General features: G+C 44.6%; 1 protein-coding gene across 1 annotated transcript; it reads left to right on the top strand.

Moving 5' to 3' along the window:
- Positions 1-2,031: 2,031 nt before the first annotated feature.
- On the top strand, positions 2,032-13,626 carry LOC135994201 (cytochrome P450 3A21-like). Its single transcript, XM_065644580.1, has 13 exons — positions 2,032-2,166; positions 4,916-5,009; positions 5,434-5,486; positions 6,635-6,734; positions 7,356-7,469; positions 7,753-7,841; positions 8,605-8,753; positions 9,766-9,893; positions 10,549-10,633; positions 10,990-11,150; positions 11,588-11,814; positions 12,648-12,810; positions 13,012-13,626. Exons 1-13 carry the CDS (start codon positions 2,099-2,101, stop codon positions 13,108-13,110), a joined length of 1,530 nt encoding a protein of 509 aa, XP_065500652.1. The 5' UTR covers positions 2,032-2,098; the 3' UTR covers positions 13,111-13,626.
- Positions 13,627-15,493: the final 1,867 nt, after the last annotated feature.

The following is a 15,493-nucleotide window of genomic DNA, read 5'->3' on the forward strand; positions in this document are numbered from 1 at the left end:
CAGTTCTCCTCCTTCTCACCATTCCTGTAAGGTGGGCTTCAGTCTTGCCTGAAAATGATGCCAAACAGCTCATGTTTCTCCTACCTCCCAGAGACGGAGGGCAGGAAGAGAAGTCTTCCCCAGGCTCCCCAATCTGAAGGTGCCCACGCTGCTTCGCAAACATGACCTCCTGTTGCTTTGTAGTTTTGGGGACACCACGGCCTAGAGCTGGAGGTTTACAGCTTTAACACAGGGCACGTGAGGGCACAAACCCAACTCTGAGCTGGACTTACGTGTGACCTGAAAATCAATCATTTGTTCCTGTGTCATTGACTTTCCCCTGGCACAGAATGTTTGTCTATCCGCTTTCTCAAAGGGATGGTAGGTTTCTGTTGATTCGAAATCAATAGGCACAGTCCATTTGGCAGAGATCATAAGACTCCAATGCAAAACCAGCAACAAGATTTTGCGCCTGTTTTTTTCACAAGTTTTTCAAGAGACTATTTTTACCCTCAGAAATGACCCAAACAGGACAAGGATTGAGGCCTATTTTTACTGAGGAGGGAGACTCCCTACAGCAATCTTATTTATTGAATAAACTGTATTGACTTGTGTTACCCAACATGGTGACTCAGAGACATTTGGTGCCCAGTAAACTCAGAATTCAAGGCTACGTCAAAATGTGCAAAGGGGAAAACCAACCACTATTGTGACAGTTTCCTGAATGGGAAAGCATCTATTTAATTCCGTGTTCTTTCGACATCTCTGAATCAAGCAAGGCAGGACCGGATGCAGACTTATATAATAACTATATTGTGAACTTGCCTGTTCGTGTCAAACTAAAGTAGACTGTGTTTATCACAAAATAATCTGCAGCTGAGTTGTCTCTGAAGGTCAGAGCAAAGGCCAGGCAAAGGTGAAATGAGATACAAATGCTGCTGAAGTAAGTTGGATGATGACTCTCAGAACATGGCTCGTATCACCATGTGGACTATGTCCACTTATCAGTCAACCAGCATCAATCACAGCAACATCCTTGAAGACACAAGGTACTAGAAGTGCTATAGATTTGTAACACCCAGTTATTTGTACCCAGTGCTGTCCGTAAACTTCCTTTTGAAAACAGCACCTCTGCCAGTGGGAAGGGAATTGCGCATTTTAAAATTCTGAACAAAGCCCTAAATATACTGTAGTACACATCTATGCAAACCATAAAGCCTCCTGCCTTAACATTATGGCCACTAACAAACACCATCCAAATGCCCAGTTTTCTCCACCATCACAACCTTCTCTTAGCACGCCCATACATTTTCTGCGCCGTCCTTACAGGAGAACCATTACAAAATTTGTGCTTTCCCTCTGCTTGTGTCTTTTTGCCAGCTGCTGCAGAAGGGTGGATGCTGTTTCTTTTTATTCATTAGTCACGAGCTAGTGGTTTCGAAATGGTAGTACTTTAACTGCTTACTGTTGTGGAATGACAACATTTCTTTTACAAAGCACCCGGTCACAATCCAGCAAACAAGGTGGACTTCTAAAGCCTGCGTAGGGGACAAATTCCTGCCTTTGTCAGAAGCTGCTTCTGACCCACCACAGGCAGTACTTGCTCTTCACAACACACACAGAAAGAAAATCTTAAATTCTGCCCAAGTTAATTCAGCTGCCAGAAAAGATCTTGTCATACAATATACGAATAACCTTTTCACTTCTCTTTTCCTTTTGTAAACCAACTCTGACACTTGCTTTGGGATTTACCTTTTCATTGTAACTTGCTTTTATTTATTTTGGTGTAGGAGCCCAGGAGCATTACTCAATACAAAGCCAGTTATTACTTACTATTATAACAGAGAAACTAACCGAAATGCCTGGCAATGTATGTATTATATTATTTGAACCTTAGCCAGTTCAGCCAAGCATTTGTCTATCATATGAATCACGTTTTTCAGATTAGCATATTTTGCTGCCTTTGCCTTCCACTCCTCCTCCTTCACAACAGAAGGACAGCCCCTAAATCATATGACTGGACACATAAAAAGTGCACATTGCAAAACACTCTTATTTCCCACAGACCTGGGACAAACGCACCAAGGCAGACCTCAAAGCCAACCGGAGAAGAACCCAAATGGACCTTCCCTTCTTCTCTACGGAGACATGGGCCATTTTAGTTATTTTCGTAGCCCTCCTGTTCACGTGAGTAAAATATTCTTCACTGGTTCTTTGCTTATGCTGTTTTCTTGTTCTTACCATTGTTTATTTTCATGCAGCTAGTCTGCTGAAGAGCAAGCAGGTAGGTGTGATTTCTGGATTTCCAGCCTCTAACGAGGCTCTGGGAAGTAGCAGAGAAGTTTAAAGACCTTACAGACACGTGATGTTTCTCCAAGGTTTGGAGCGTTCCCGTGCACTGTTATGATCTTGCTGCTAAGCATCAAGGCAATAATCAAATAGTAATGGTGCCAAGCATTCGTTACTAGCAGGGTGCTGGCTTCAGTGAGGATCGCAATCTGTCGGGTGATTTTCCACTAAAATACAGTCTAAGGAAGGCTGTGCCCTGTGGAGGGGAGCAGGCAGTAAGTGACCACACTGCCTGACCCACAAAAGTGGAGAGCAGCAGAAAGGCACCAGAAAAAGAGCATTCCTAGGATCAGTTCCTAGTCTGACTCCCTCCGTATTGCCCGGGTAAGATGCTCCACACACGGGCATCTGAACCAGGAGGGATCCTTTGCAGAAGTTTGATTTGCCACGTGCCTGCAGGGACAGCATCCCCGTGCCCATGCCCACAGCTCACCCTTGCTAGGAGAAGAAATGAAGCCCCGAGCAAGGTCAGCTCTCTGCTCCTGGCTTTTCAGACAAAGTCTATCGAGCAGAAGCGTACCCTGCTGCTTCCAAGGAGCCATGCTAGTGAGAAAAAGCTTTCGTCCGCTTTGCTGATGCTGTTCAGCGCTGCGACATAGCAAGGTGGGTGGAAAACCCCCTTCTGCTGGGACAGACAGCATGTCCACCAGCAGCCTCTTCCAACAACGCTGGACTGACAAACTTTGTAGTGTTGACAAGCCCTTAGGCAGAGACAGCATGTTGCTAGCCATAAACCTTAATGATTAATGTGGTGTGCACGAGCACAATCCATTTGTCTGCTCTGGCAATGCTCCAAGCGCAGTGGTTCAGTAAACTCTGAAACTTTTAGCCGGTTTGTGTTTTTTTTTTTTTTCTTTTCTTCTTGAACTTTTCCCTGTAATTTGGATAACTCAAAAGCCTGTTTGGGGCAGATACTTCCAAAAAAGCCCCAACCAATAAAAATCGAAACCAAACCAAAAACCAAACTCCATCCTCATTAATGACCTAAACACTCATATTTCAATGTCTCCGTAGCCATCTAGGGTTGCTGGTTACCACACTCCCACCTTCTGCAGCCTCTTGCAATTTTGTTGTGGCGAAAGGGACTAAGCCCAGATCTTCATGCTCTGATATCTGAGTTAAATAGAGAATTCCCTGCCTCTTAGGACAGGGAGGTTGTTCAGATGCTTCTTGCCCATCTGGGGCAATGCTGTTCCAGTTTACACACGAAGGAGTATCGGGCATTTCTGGTTCACATCCATGGTGAGAATACATAATGACTATTCTCTAGCTTTCTGCTGAATGGCCCTTCTCAGCCTGCAGAAAACTGTGTCATGTTTTGGTCGTAAGAGCATCAGACTCTGCTTTTCTGGCCATGTTTCAAATGGATTAAGCCTAGCCTACCTTCCCATAGCGTTTCTGGGCTTTGTAACCAGCCCAGCCTGGCATCTCCTGGTCCTCCTGCAGCCCCAGCTGCCCATAAACATTACAAATCCACAAACATTTTATACCTAGTACTGAATTATCTTCTGACAGAAAAGGTTAAACATTGACAAACCGAGCTCTCTGAAACCTTTCTGCACCTGCAAACAACCGATTCCCTGGGTTTTTTTGCCTGCTGTGTTTGGACTATAAAATGAGATCCACTTTTGTGGTCTGGCAGAACCTGTGCTGGGGGAAATTGATCTCATTTGGGGTTCCCCAGATTTAGAAAAATCTTACTAATTGCAAGGGAACCCCCCCGCTAAGTCTCAGCCTAGACTCCAGCTTTTCAGGACAGCATTCCCAAGATGCTGGCTGATAAGCTGCTGCTACATAGCCCAAAGAGGATCTCTGATAACATCCCTCTGCCAAACCTTTGCAGTTTCACATCCCTTCTGCAATGAACTGGTCACTTGGGAAGCTGCAGCTACCAACCAAACCCAAATATTTTGAGGAGCTCTTTCAACACAGCCAAAGACAAGCTTCAAAGGGCTGCAGCCCAGGCCCTTGTCGAGAAACAGAAGGCCCCTGAGGTAGAAGTAATAACTTTAGAGCTGCCAAAAAGGGTGCTTCAGAGGAAAGAAATCTGCAAAGCTGTCAATAAAATCTAAAGAGAAAACCATCAAGGCAAGACTTCCTGACACACCATTGAGCGAACGCAAGGGGAGGGAGCGCAATACATGAAATTAAAGTGCAGCTTGACAAAAGCCCTGTTTGGGACGTCACTTCTGGCACTGCTTTGATTTCTCTTCAGTAAAAACATGTAAGCTTGGTGTTCCTCCTTCCAGCTCCTTTTTCTGTCTCTCCTTTGGCTGGCAGCAAGCTCTTCTGACTTCTAGTAAAGGCTTCAAGGTCCTGTACCCACCGGAGCACCCATGCCTTTAGGTGACAGCTGCTTTGACGTCTCAGTGATCTCTCTGAAGCTCTGTGTGGCAGCACTGAACCTCGCCGTGCTTATCAAGTACTTTTTACAGGGCAATTTTCTTTTGGATCACCTTTTTCAAACTCCCAGACCAACATCCTCTACTACTTAAAGCCAAGGGGACGTTGCGGCAGTGTCTGGGTTTAGGAGAGCTCACAGTCCTGATGCCATGGTGATGTAGCACTTGTCTTCTCTATCCCACAGGTATGGGACCTGGCCATTTAATTTGTTCAAGAAGTTGGGTATTCCCGGACCAAGGCCTCTGCCTTTCATTGGGACAAGCATGGAATATCGCAAAGTAAGTGACTGAAGCTTTCCTGGCCCCAGAATTATCAGCCTTTGCTCATACAGCTCTAGCTAAATAAATACATGGTGATGATAAGTTATCTCCAAATGCCAAGCTCTGCTCTGACACACAGGTTGTGCAGAGGCCAGCGCAGAATAAGGGCTCAGTAACACAGACAATGGGGCTCTGCTTTTACAGCATCACCCAACCAGCACGCATGGGTGGCTGATTTACCACTGCCCTTTGCCAGGGTCCTGGCAAACAGCTCTTTCACAACACACTATACATTTATGCTGTCCTTCAGCATGTTTTTGGAGAGTAGAACTCAGAACGCAGCTCTAAACATGAGTTCACAGATGCCCTTCCCAAGCCACCATCTCCAACTTCATCCCCTCCACTGCATCTTCTGAGTTCATTTTTAAATTTCTTTCCACAGGGTTTATTGGAATATGACACCGAATGCTTCCAGAAATACGGGAAAATCTGGGGGTAAGTACGAACCACTGACCTCTTCTTAAGGTAAAAAGAGAATCCATACAAAAGGGAGAAAAAAGTCACTAGGAAAGGTCCCTTTTCTCTACCTGCAGCCCTGATGGTCCCAGCACTATCAGTACAATAACGATAGGGTGCTTGTGGTGGTTTACATTAAAGCCCGATGATTGCAGGGCTGTGCAGCTGTTGTGCTATATGGAAATCACTGATCTGTGCTATGAAAGCCATTTAGCCATTTTAAAGCTGAGAACAAAAGGCCCTCACCCACTCCTAACAAAATCGGCAGCAAAGCTACTATTTACTTAAGGAAGAATCTGGAGCTGGGAGTTCGAGTTCTCCTGGTTTATCAACAGCAGAGGAATGCGAGTCCCAACACCAAGTGAAGCAGCAGATCCAAAGCCTGCGACTTCCTTGTGCTGCTGATCCTTACCTGCTGCTGGGGGAGCCGGTGCAGCTACCGCTGCTCTGCTCTGGGCATCTCCTGTGGCTTTTATTGCTGCTGTTATAACTTGGGCTACAAACTTGTGCATATCCTCTACAATGTATCCATTAGTCCCTACAGCAACTTCAAAAAAAAAAAAAAAAGGAGTCTGGAAAAGACGTCTTTACACAAATGGGGAAAGCACGTAAATCTGCTTCATCTACATCTGTTCCAGGAAAGTGTTCAGAACTGGCAGCTTAGAAAGACAAAAACAAGGATCACGTTTCATCTCCAAGGATATTTCAGTGCTGTCAGCCTGAGTCTCCAGGCACCCCACTCAAGAGCCTGAAAGGGGTCAAACAAGTTTCCTTCTAATACTGTAATGTGTTTAAGTGCCTGGAAAAACATGGAGAGTCAGGGGAGAAAGTGAAGACACTTGCTTCATTTAGTGTCTGGTCCTGTGAGGGACTGAGCCCTGCTCATTTCCCAGTGAATTTGGAAGGTGTTTAGCCCCCCTTTATCATTTACAAAACCAGATGGAAGAAGACCTGGGAGTCCTTTTCCATCTCTAATTTCTACATTTCTGCACTTAGGCATCTGCAGAACAGCCAGGCTGGTGATGGAGGAGCATTGGTTTAACGTATTTTGTTTCTTGGGCATCAGCTAAGCCTTGCATTTCAGCTACCTGCGGTTGCTTATTTGTCTCCTCCTCTCCCCCCACCAGGATTTACGATGGCAGGCAACCCGTGCTGGCTGTCACAGACCCCCAGATCATTAAAGCTGTGCTGGTTAAAGAGTTTTACTCCACCTTTACCAACCGGAGGGTAAGAGCAGAAGCATCATGATGTACCGCAGAGTCCAAAAAACAAAGTACAGGAGGAGACAAGCATGTAGCAGGGTTTCCCATTGGGAAAGAGTGACTATGCTATAGGGACTTCTGTAAATGGCCACTGTATGTCACTGTTCCCCTGCCTTACAGCCTGGGGACTGCGTACCTGGCCTGGCAGAGGAAGCTATTTGCCTGCATATCAGGCAAATTCTGCTCTCACACCTATATATACATATCTAGGGATAAATTTGAGAATCTGTGTGAGCACACAGGAATCTGTAAGGGTCCAGCTGGCCCATGTGCCACCCTGCAGCTTCCAGCTGAGGTACAGAGACTGGGTGACACCGTTGGGTGTGGGTGCACACATACACATGGGTGTGGGACTTGCTGGGTTACTTGTTCTGGATACGGAAGCGGCATATCACAGTTGATTTTTACTGCAGGAAAGGGCGTTATTTATGTACGTGTGTCTTGAGAGAGTCTGTAAGGTCTTAGCCTGCTGCCAGTAGTAATGACCCTGAAATAGCCTGGGCAGGGGCTTGCATGCTGCATTCCCACCCTTGCAAGGAAATCACTGTCTTTCCTGGGGTTAATACCTTGTCTCTTTCCCCTTCAGAATCTAGATCTAGTAGGGATGCTGAGAGACGCTGTCTCAATAGCTGAAGATGAACAGTGGAAGAGGCTTCGTACCGTGCTCTCGCCAACCTTCACCAGTGGGAAACTAAAGGAGGTAAAATGCAGAGGAGCAGTACAAACTGAATTAGAAAGTCAGTAGACAGTATTTCCAGGCTGAGATGGTCACAGGGGTCTGATTTCTTTAGTCAGAGCCTGGCAACTAGGCTGGCCTGTTTAATTTATGCCCAATTTAAATTTTTTTAAAAAGGCTTAAAATAAAAATCTTAGCAGAAAGATCTTATTTGTAACTATTCATGAAACTCCCTGCAGTCTTTGTAAGCCTGTCTTAAAGAAGTAAAATGTACTGTACTTAAGTGAGCATCTCTGGTTTGTTACAGATGTTCCCTATAATGAAGCACTATGGGGAATCTTTGGTGAAAAATGTTCATAAGCGAGTGGAAAAGGACACCGCTCTACTTGTAAAGGAGTAAGTAGCTGGTAGGAGCAGCAGGCTAAGCAGCAAACCTTGTTAGCAAGTGCTGCACTTCATTCGTTACTGGCAATGCAGATCGGTCGCTGAGTAAACCAGACCTCTGAAACGAGGAACAGGGCTAGCTGAGAGCCTGGCTCATCCATCGCTTGCCCCATTGCTGGGTGGAGTTGGGCGGAGGCCATACTGTGGCCCTGGGTGCATCATCCTCACCTGTGCCCTCACATGGGCTCTGAAACCTATGGATTTCACCCCAAACTTCAAAGCAGAGATGCAGAAAGAGCAGCTGCACACCAGTAGTCACACACCAGCAACGCTCTTCCCTACCAAAAACCCCATAAGGAGAGGGTTTGGATGGTTGGTACCATTATGGGTAGCTGTGCTGGGTTGAGCAAGGCCATTTTTATGGTGTGTTTGAAGCAGGATGCGTTACCACCCCTCCCCAAAAAACTAAAATGCTCGAGAGCTTCATGCTGTCCTTGCACTAACCTGCTCATGTAGCTACATGCTGTTTTAAAAATCCTCCGAAAAGCTGTCCAATTTCAAAACCCATGCAGGCTTGAAACCAAAGCTCTCTAAAAATCTGTCCCTTTCACTATAAGTGCTTTTCAGTTACTATATATCCAATTTCCTTTTCAAAATCAGGGCAGGAGGTCTTATGAGAATTTATATTTGAATGTCACGTAGGCATTAGGAAAAAAAAATATATTCACTTGGTCCAAATATTTAACCACAGTCTCCCTTTTCCATCTTTTCTCAGCATCTTTGGAGCCTACAGCATGGATGTCGTCACCAGCACTTCATTCGGTGTGAACATCGACTCCATGAACAACCCCAATGACCCCTTTGTCAGAGAGATGCAGAATTTTGTTAAGTTTGACTTCTTTAATCCACTCTTCATCTTGGCATGTAAATGACATTTTTTGTTGAAAATTTCATTCAGGTGTCAGAGTACGACTGAAGGGTGACTTTAGCGAGTTTATCAGACTGGTGCATCCTGTACATTAACAGTATCTCTTAAATAACTTCATTAGCTAGAATGGAAGTCCTAATGGCTCTTGTCTCATCGTTTCCTCATTGTTAGCTTCATGCTAAAACTCTTCAAAGGAGGTGGGTAAAAACTTCTTCCACTTTTGACATCCACAATGCAAGAACCACACGAACATCCTAGCCAATATCCAAATAAATGCTGGAAAATGATTCGAGGTTGAAAAGCAAGTTCAGCTGTGAGGCTTGAGGAGAATGGTGCTATCTGAAATGCATTTTCTGGAAGAGAATGCTGAGCAGGGACTGTAATTACACGCAATTTCCTAGCAGTGCAATAGCTTGCAGTGATGATGATGGAGATGGACCTTAAATCATGATTAGATATCTTGCTAAAACATGAGGAAAGTTGCGATCTGCACATAGAGGAGGTTCTGGTAAAGTAGATTTTAGGAATATGAGCTCAAGATCCATTCTCTATGATGAAGGAAATGCTCTGAAGGAGGCTTGAAAATGTTTGCATGAGTAGAGCATGGCAGTGAATGGCTCAGCCTGAAAAAAAGAATTCAGAAGTTGTACTATTTCTCTTCTGAGCCCCATTCCTGTCATAGTGCTGCACAATGCACAGAAGTAACCTGTCCTTAGAAAGTAGTGCCTTCAAAAAGAGGGTGGCATCGGCTTTGGTTATCTCAAAGCAAAGATTATGCCCAGCTCAGTTATGCCCAGAGGAACCCGGGAGATGGTTGCGTCAAGACAAACTATCATAAGAAACAGAAAGAGGAAAAAATGCAAAGCTCAGGCTTTGCCAAGATAAAGAAATCAAGAGAGGAAATAATTTCTCAGTAGCATAGTTACTTCCTCAGTAACATCCATAGCTATCTTATATGAGGTGGAGTTTGTTTATAGTGTCTGATTTTATTCTCAATTTGTTTTTCAGTTGCATTTCCATTCCTTATTCCTGTTTTGGGCAAGATGAATGTAAGCTTCTTCCCCAAAGCTACTGTAGATTTCTTTGCAAGATCTGTCACCAAAATTAAGAAGGATCGTGAAAAGGATGCTCACAAAGTAAGCAAGCATGTACCTGCTAGCAATTGTGGCAGAAAATACACTTAAATGAAACAATTAGAGTGATAGTATCAAAGGTGAAACCAAGGCACAATGACACAAACCCTTGAATCTACTTAAGTGTAAACACTTGATTTTAATACTGTCAGAAAAGCCTCACCTCACCGGTCCTAGCAGAGAAGCAAGTGGCTGCTGTACATCCATGATCTGAAGCTGAATCCAGATAAAGGTTTGGCAGAACTGCATTAAGCTTGGGTTTGCAAAACTTGTAGTAAGTCACTCCCTGAAGAAGATTAGGCAGAGAATAAGAGCTGAGTAAGCAGCACAAGGGCAGCAATATCACCTTTTGTGGTTGCGCCTTCCCCTCTCGCTTTTCAAAAATTGAAGCTACTTCGTGACAAAATTCTCCCTTTTAGAGTTCGGATCCCTTTCCTGAAATTCATTCGAGACACTGCTCTCACACCCAATGGCTTCATGGAAAAGACAGAGAAGTTTCCAAAATAAAATGAAAGCGTCATATTTTACAACAAGGAAGTCATGTGCATTTTGGGGACTCTTTCGGTTTAAAAATTGTGCTTAGGCTATGAAATTTGCTTATCTGAGCTCCCCCTTGAGAGACCTGTCACCAAAGAAACTTTCCTGCTTTTCATTTCAGGGCAGAGTAGATTTTCTGCAGCTGATGATTGAATCCCAGAACTCAACCAGTCACTCCAGCAACGAAGCAAATCACTCAAATAAAGGTAACAACATCCAAATATTCACCACAGGAAGAAGGGCTTTGGAAGCAAGGGGAAGATGGGGAGATCTTTCCCAGAGGAAGGCTCAATGGGGTCACCACCCCAGCACCAGGACCAAGGGGAATCCCCCAGGTCCTTTGCCAGGGTGTAGGACTGCTGCAGTCATTTACACCCAGGAAATCACCTGCCTCCTCTATTAAATGACTTTTTCCAGACAGATAGCGGAGTGGCTATGAATGTGTTATCAGAAAATAACCACAACAAACCTGCCTCAACCCCACTCATGGCCACTGGTTCCTTGCTGAGACCATCAGCCAACACCAGTTTTGTTCATCTCCCCATGTCCTCTCTCCTCACAGCCCTGACTGACACAGAGGTCCTGGCACAAGCAATCATCTTTATTTTTGCTGGCTATGAGCCCACCAGCAACACACTTGCTTACCTGGCGTATGAACTCGCCACGCATCCCGATGTGCAGCAAAAACTGCTGGAGGAAATCGACACTGTTCTACCCAACAAGGTAAGGGGACCTTGAGTGATGGTGAAAACCTTCTGACCTTGTTGTCCTCCTTGTTCAGTCAAGACAAGGAGAAATCTTTAGCTCCTAAACACCCTCATCCTGTGATGTTCCAACATCTCCAGGACACACACACACTCAGAGACAACTCAGCCCTGTAGTGATTTTGGTAGCTGAAACCTTCCAGGCCACTCCACTGCACAAACCTATTTGCCACACTCTGCACCCATGCACAAGTGGATGTGGATTTCCAGGCATTTCCATTTCCATGGAAGATGAAACCAATTATTCAATTTCTACCTTGCATTTTTGTTCTTCAGCAAGTCCGAGTCACAGCTGGGGCAGCAGGGGCTGGGAATGCTCTGGCCTCAGCAGTCACTTTGGGACAATCCAGTCCTCGTGCCAACATACTTGGTCACCTTTCTCTTGTTGTCCTACAGGCTCCTCTCACGTACGAAGCGGTGATGCAACTGGAATATCTTGACATGGCAGTGAGTGAAACCCTTCGGCTCTTCCCCCTTGGAGGACGGATTGAGAGAACCTGCAAGAAAGACGTAGAAATAAATGGAGTGACCATTCCCAAAGGAACTATTGTTATGATCCCAGCCTATATCCTGCAACATGACCCCGAGTATTGGCCAAACCCAGAAGAGTTCAGACCAGAAAGGTACAAACAGCATAATGAAAGGGAAGAAATATCATGCTGCTTTTTCCTCACATAGTAATTAAGTATTAATCTCTGATTAGCTTCCTAGTGGTATTCTTCCCATCTTTTTTCAAACAATACCAATAAGAAATTGCAGGCTGATGAGAATGTCATTTTAGGAAAAAAAAATGAGATTTGCACTTAAAATGAGGTTTCAAACAACATAATTCTATTGGGGGAATAACACTGATACCTCCCAACATCTTGTACACAGTTTTGAGTCTCACTTACAAGAGTCGATAGGTGGTGAGGTTTTTTGTAACTGCTAGCCATCTTTCTGTAGAATCTTAATTGCTGAACCTGTTTTCTTCACACAGGCTTTGCTACAAAATATACTGGAGTTGATCCTTCCAGAGTTGCCTTCCCTCTTTGTTTTCAAGGAAGGGACAACTTCTCCCTAGTTGGTTATTTTAAAAATTGGTATCTACCTCATTCCCAGCAAGACCGAAGCCATAGGCTGCTCCTAACCAAGACAACTCCTGCTTTGCCTCTCACTAAGTGAAACAAATAGAAAAATGAGTAATTTTGGGAGAGCGTGTAGATTTTCCCATTGCTCCTGACTTCTATGCTGGATGGACAGAATTGAACTCAAATGCTGAAGGGGGATCCCACGCCATCCTGGACAAGGGCTCTGACACAGCACCCAGCTGCTGGGGTGTGCAGAGATACCTTAGCAAAAGAACAAAAGTCTCTGCAGGGCACCAGCAATAGATCTCTGGATAAGTAATACAGATATGTAGCTTTCTGGGTTTGGGCTGCCTTAATTTATTTTCCCCAACCATGTCATAATCCAGGTTCAGTAAGGAAAACAAGGACGCCATAGATCCATATACGTACCTGCCCTTTGGAGCTGGTCCCCGGAACTGCATTGGGATGCGGTTTGCTCTCCTGACTCTGAAAGTTGCCATCATCGCCCTATTGCAACATTTCACCTTCCAGACCTGCAAAGAAACTCAGGTGAGGAGCACATTATGTTTTGAAACTCACACGTGAAGACCCAGGTGCCAGTTTTCTCACGGTGGGTGCCAACACCAGCTACTTTGCACTTTCAGGCACTACAGATCAAGTTGTGTCCAAACTGTGGCCAGATTTCTTTCCTTTAACCTCTACTTATTTAATTTGCCTATCTCCAAGTATATTTCCCTGTTATTGTTGCAGATCCCTCTCAAGCTGAATTCAAAGGGATTCTTAAAACCAGAAAAGCCAATTGTTCTGAAGTTTGTCCCCCGGACCAACACTGCACGTGCAGAGGCGTAAAACCCAACCGCGGCTGCAACAATTCTCTGGTGTCTGATGAGTGCTGTGCTAACGAAGGGATCACGCATCGTGGGAAATCTCTCCCACATACCCAGAAGATCTGTTCTAGTCAATCCTGGAAGCAATTACTACATATTTACTAATAAACATAGCTGTCAGAAATGTAATGTGAATCACTGGGCAGTGACAATATACAGCCCACTTAATTTTGATTGCAGAAAACAAGAAATAAATCCAAATGAGAAGCTGATCATCGACTTCTAGGGGGACTTCTCCATCTGGAGAGAAGGAATTACTGTCGCATCCAAGAGAAATAACATGTGATGGAAATTCAAACAGCCAGACCTTGCTGGGCAGGGATGGGTGACGTTCTTTTTTGTGTATTGATGCTTGAAATTTCAGGTGTTATAATTGAGCCTACTGGTGTGAGACTATATCCTAGTTACCAAACCTCTCTTGTGCCATGTGTTAATTAAACTAAAGTGTATACAAATACTGTCATTAAAAATGTTTGAGAGCTGCTCTGTGTTGTGTATAGCAGCTGATCACTTCCTATTTAAAAACCGTATTCAGCCTCAACCCTCAAAATTATCCATGTACATTGCTTTCCACTTAATTTAATGAATCTGATCCTTCATTTAATGTGATCAAACCCTCCCATTTGTACAGTATTTTACAAACACTATAACTCCCATCTCTTAGTTTGATTAAGAGGTTGCCTTCAGTTCAGCGCTGGCGAAGCCTTTTCCGTGCTGGAGTGACAGAGGACGGATCACAGAGGGCAGCAGGAGCAGCTTGTGGGAGGTGGTGACAGCAGGAGGAACATTGCTCCTGGAGAAATTGTCTGGATGTGGCTTGTAGCTGAGCTTGTGGCATCCTCCCAGAGCCGGGATGGGGTGTCTGCATTGCTCGTGGTGGGATGTCAGCCTGGCGCGAGCTGCTTTGCTCTTGAACGGCTCTGGACCCGTCTACGGCTTGTGCCCTATGGGCTGGTCCTGCCATCAGCACGATGCTTTGACCAAAGGACTTAATGCCATCTCTGACCACATAAACAGAATATCAAAAAGCAGGTGAGAGGTTCTCCTGGATCTGAATTTCACACCAGATAACCCCAGTATATTGTGCTGGTCCTGACACCTTTAAACCAAGAATGATGCTGCCAAACGGGAAAGGTTTTCACAAGACCTGCCAAACAAATCAAGTCACCCCTTAACTTTCTCCTGGCATCCTTCACTCCAACACTTTCCAGATCATGGTCTATAATTTTCTCCTGTGCCCGCATGATTGCAGACAAAACTGCAAAAGGATCCAAATGCTACAATCCAACACAGTACAAATTTATTCAAAATTCACATCCTTTCTTTAACAATGGCAATTAAGGAGTTTGGGAGTGGTCAACAAACAGTGCAGTGGATTCCTCATCACCAGAAATTCCCAGATTAAAGCTGTCCATTTTTCAGGAAGATACAGCAACATTCACCAGGCTCTAATTCAAGAGTTAGCAGCTTGTGCTGTCCCAAAAGGCAGATAAAACAATTATAGTGCTCCCTTCTGAATCATCATCTGTGAAAAATTGTTTGGGTTTTGCTATGTACACAGCAAGGCACAGTTAGAAGTGTTGCCAATAAGGCCCTTCCACAATTTAAACTGTTGTTCATCTCTTACCAGGGGTTAAAAACCTCCAGTGCAAGAGCTGGGCATTAATGCTGTAATGCTGCAGCAGCTCTTGGGGGGGAGAGTGCAATGCTCCAGCATGGTCAGACTAGTTAAAAAACATATTTTCCCTTTAGAAAAATAGGGCTAGACAAAATTAAAGCCAGATTCAAGGAAAATGAAAGAAAGGAGAAACCCGCACGAAAGCAGCAAGTCACTTATATGCCAAAGAACTGCTTCAACGTAATTTCGTTACATCAGGAACGAAGTCAAACACCTCTGCATGGTGATCAGAACCAAAAAGGGTTAAGCCAGCTGTACCCCAGGATAGACAATCCCTGCCCAGCACATGGCATCTCCAGGAATGAAGTCATTAGTGTAACTGTACAGATCATTCTTCCGAACGTGAAAAATGTGACTAATTCTCCAGCTTCAGCCAATTATGACCTGCCAGGACTGTCATAACAGCCCATAAATAACGTGTAACAAAATCATGGTAATGAGTCTTCTAGGAGAAAATTAGATCCTCTGTGTCTTAACTCCATAAAATTACTTTGTTTATAAGGGCTGCCCCCATCATTCCGATGGCTTCGCCGACCGTCCCGCAGAACTGGATGCGACTTGGCCACCAGTCCGCTGGTCCTGGTCGTTGTGCATGCAGCAGGATGGTTTTCACTGATTTGCTCATTTTCTTTTTAAAACAGACTTACCACTGTTTAACTTTCAAATG

Source organism: Caloenas nicobarica, chromosome 14 (genome assembly GCF_036013445.1).
Source record: "Caloenas nicobarica isolate bCalNic1 chromosome 14, bCalNic1.hap1, whole genome shotgun sequence".
Classification (NCBI taxonomy): domain Eukaryota; kingdom Metazoa; phylum Chordata; class Aves; order Columbiformes; family Columbidae; genus Caloenas; species Caloenas nicobarica.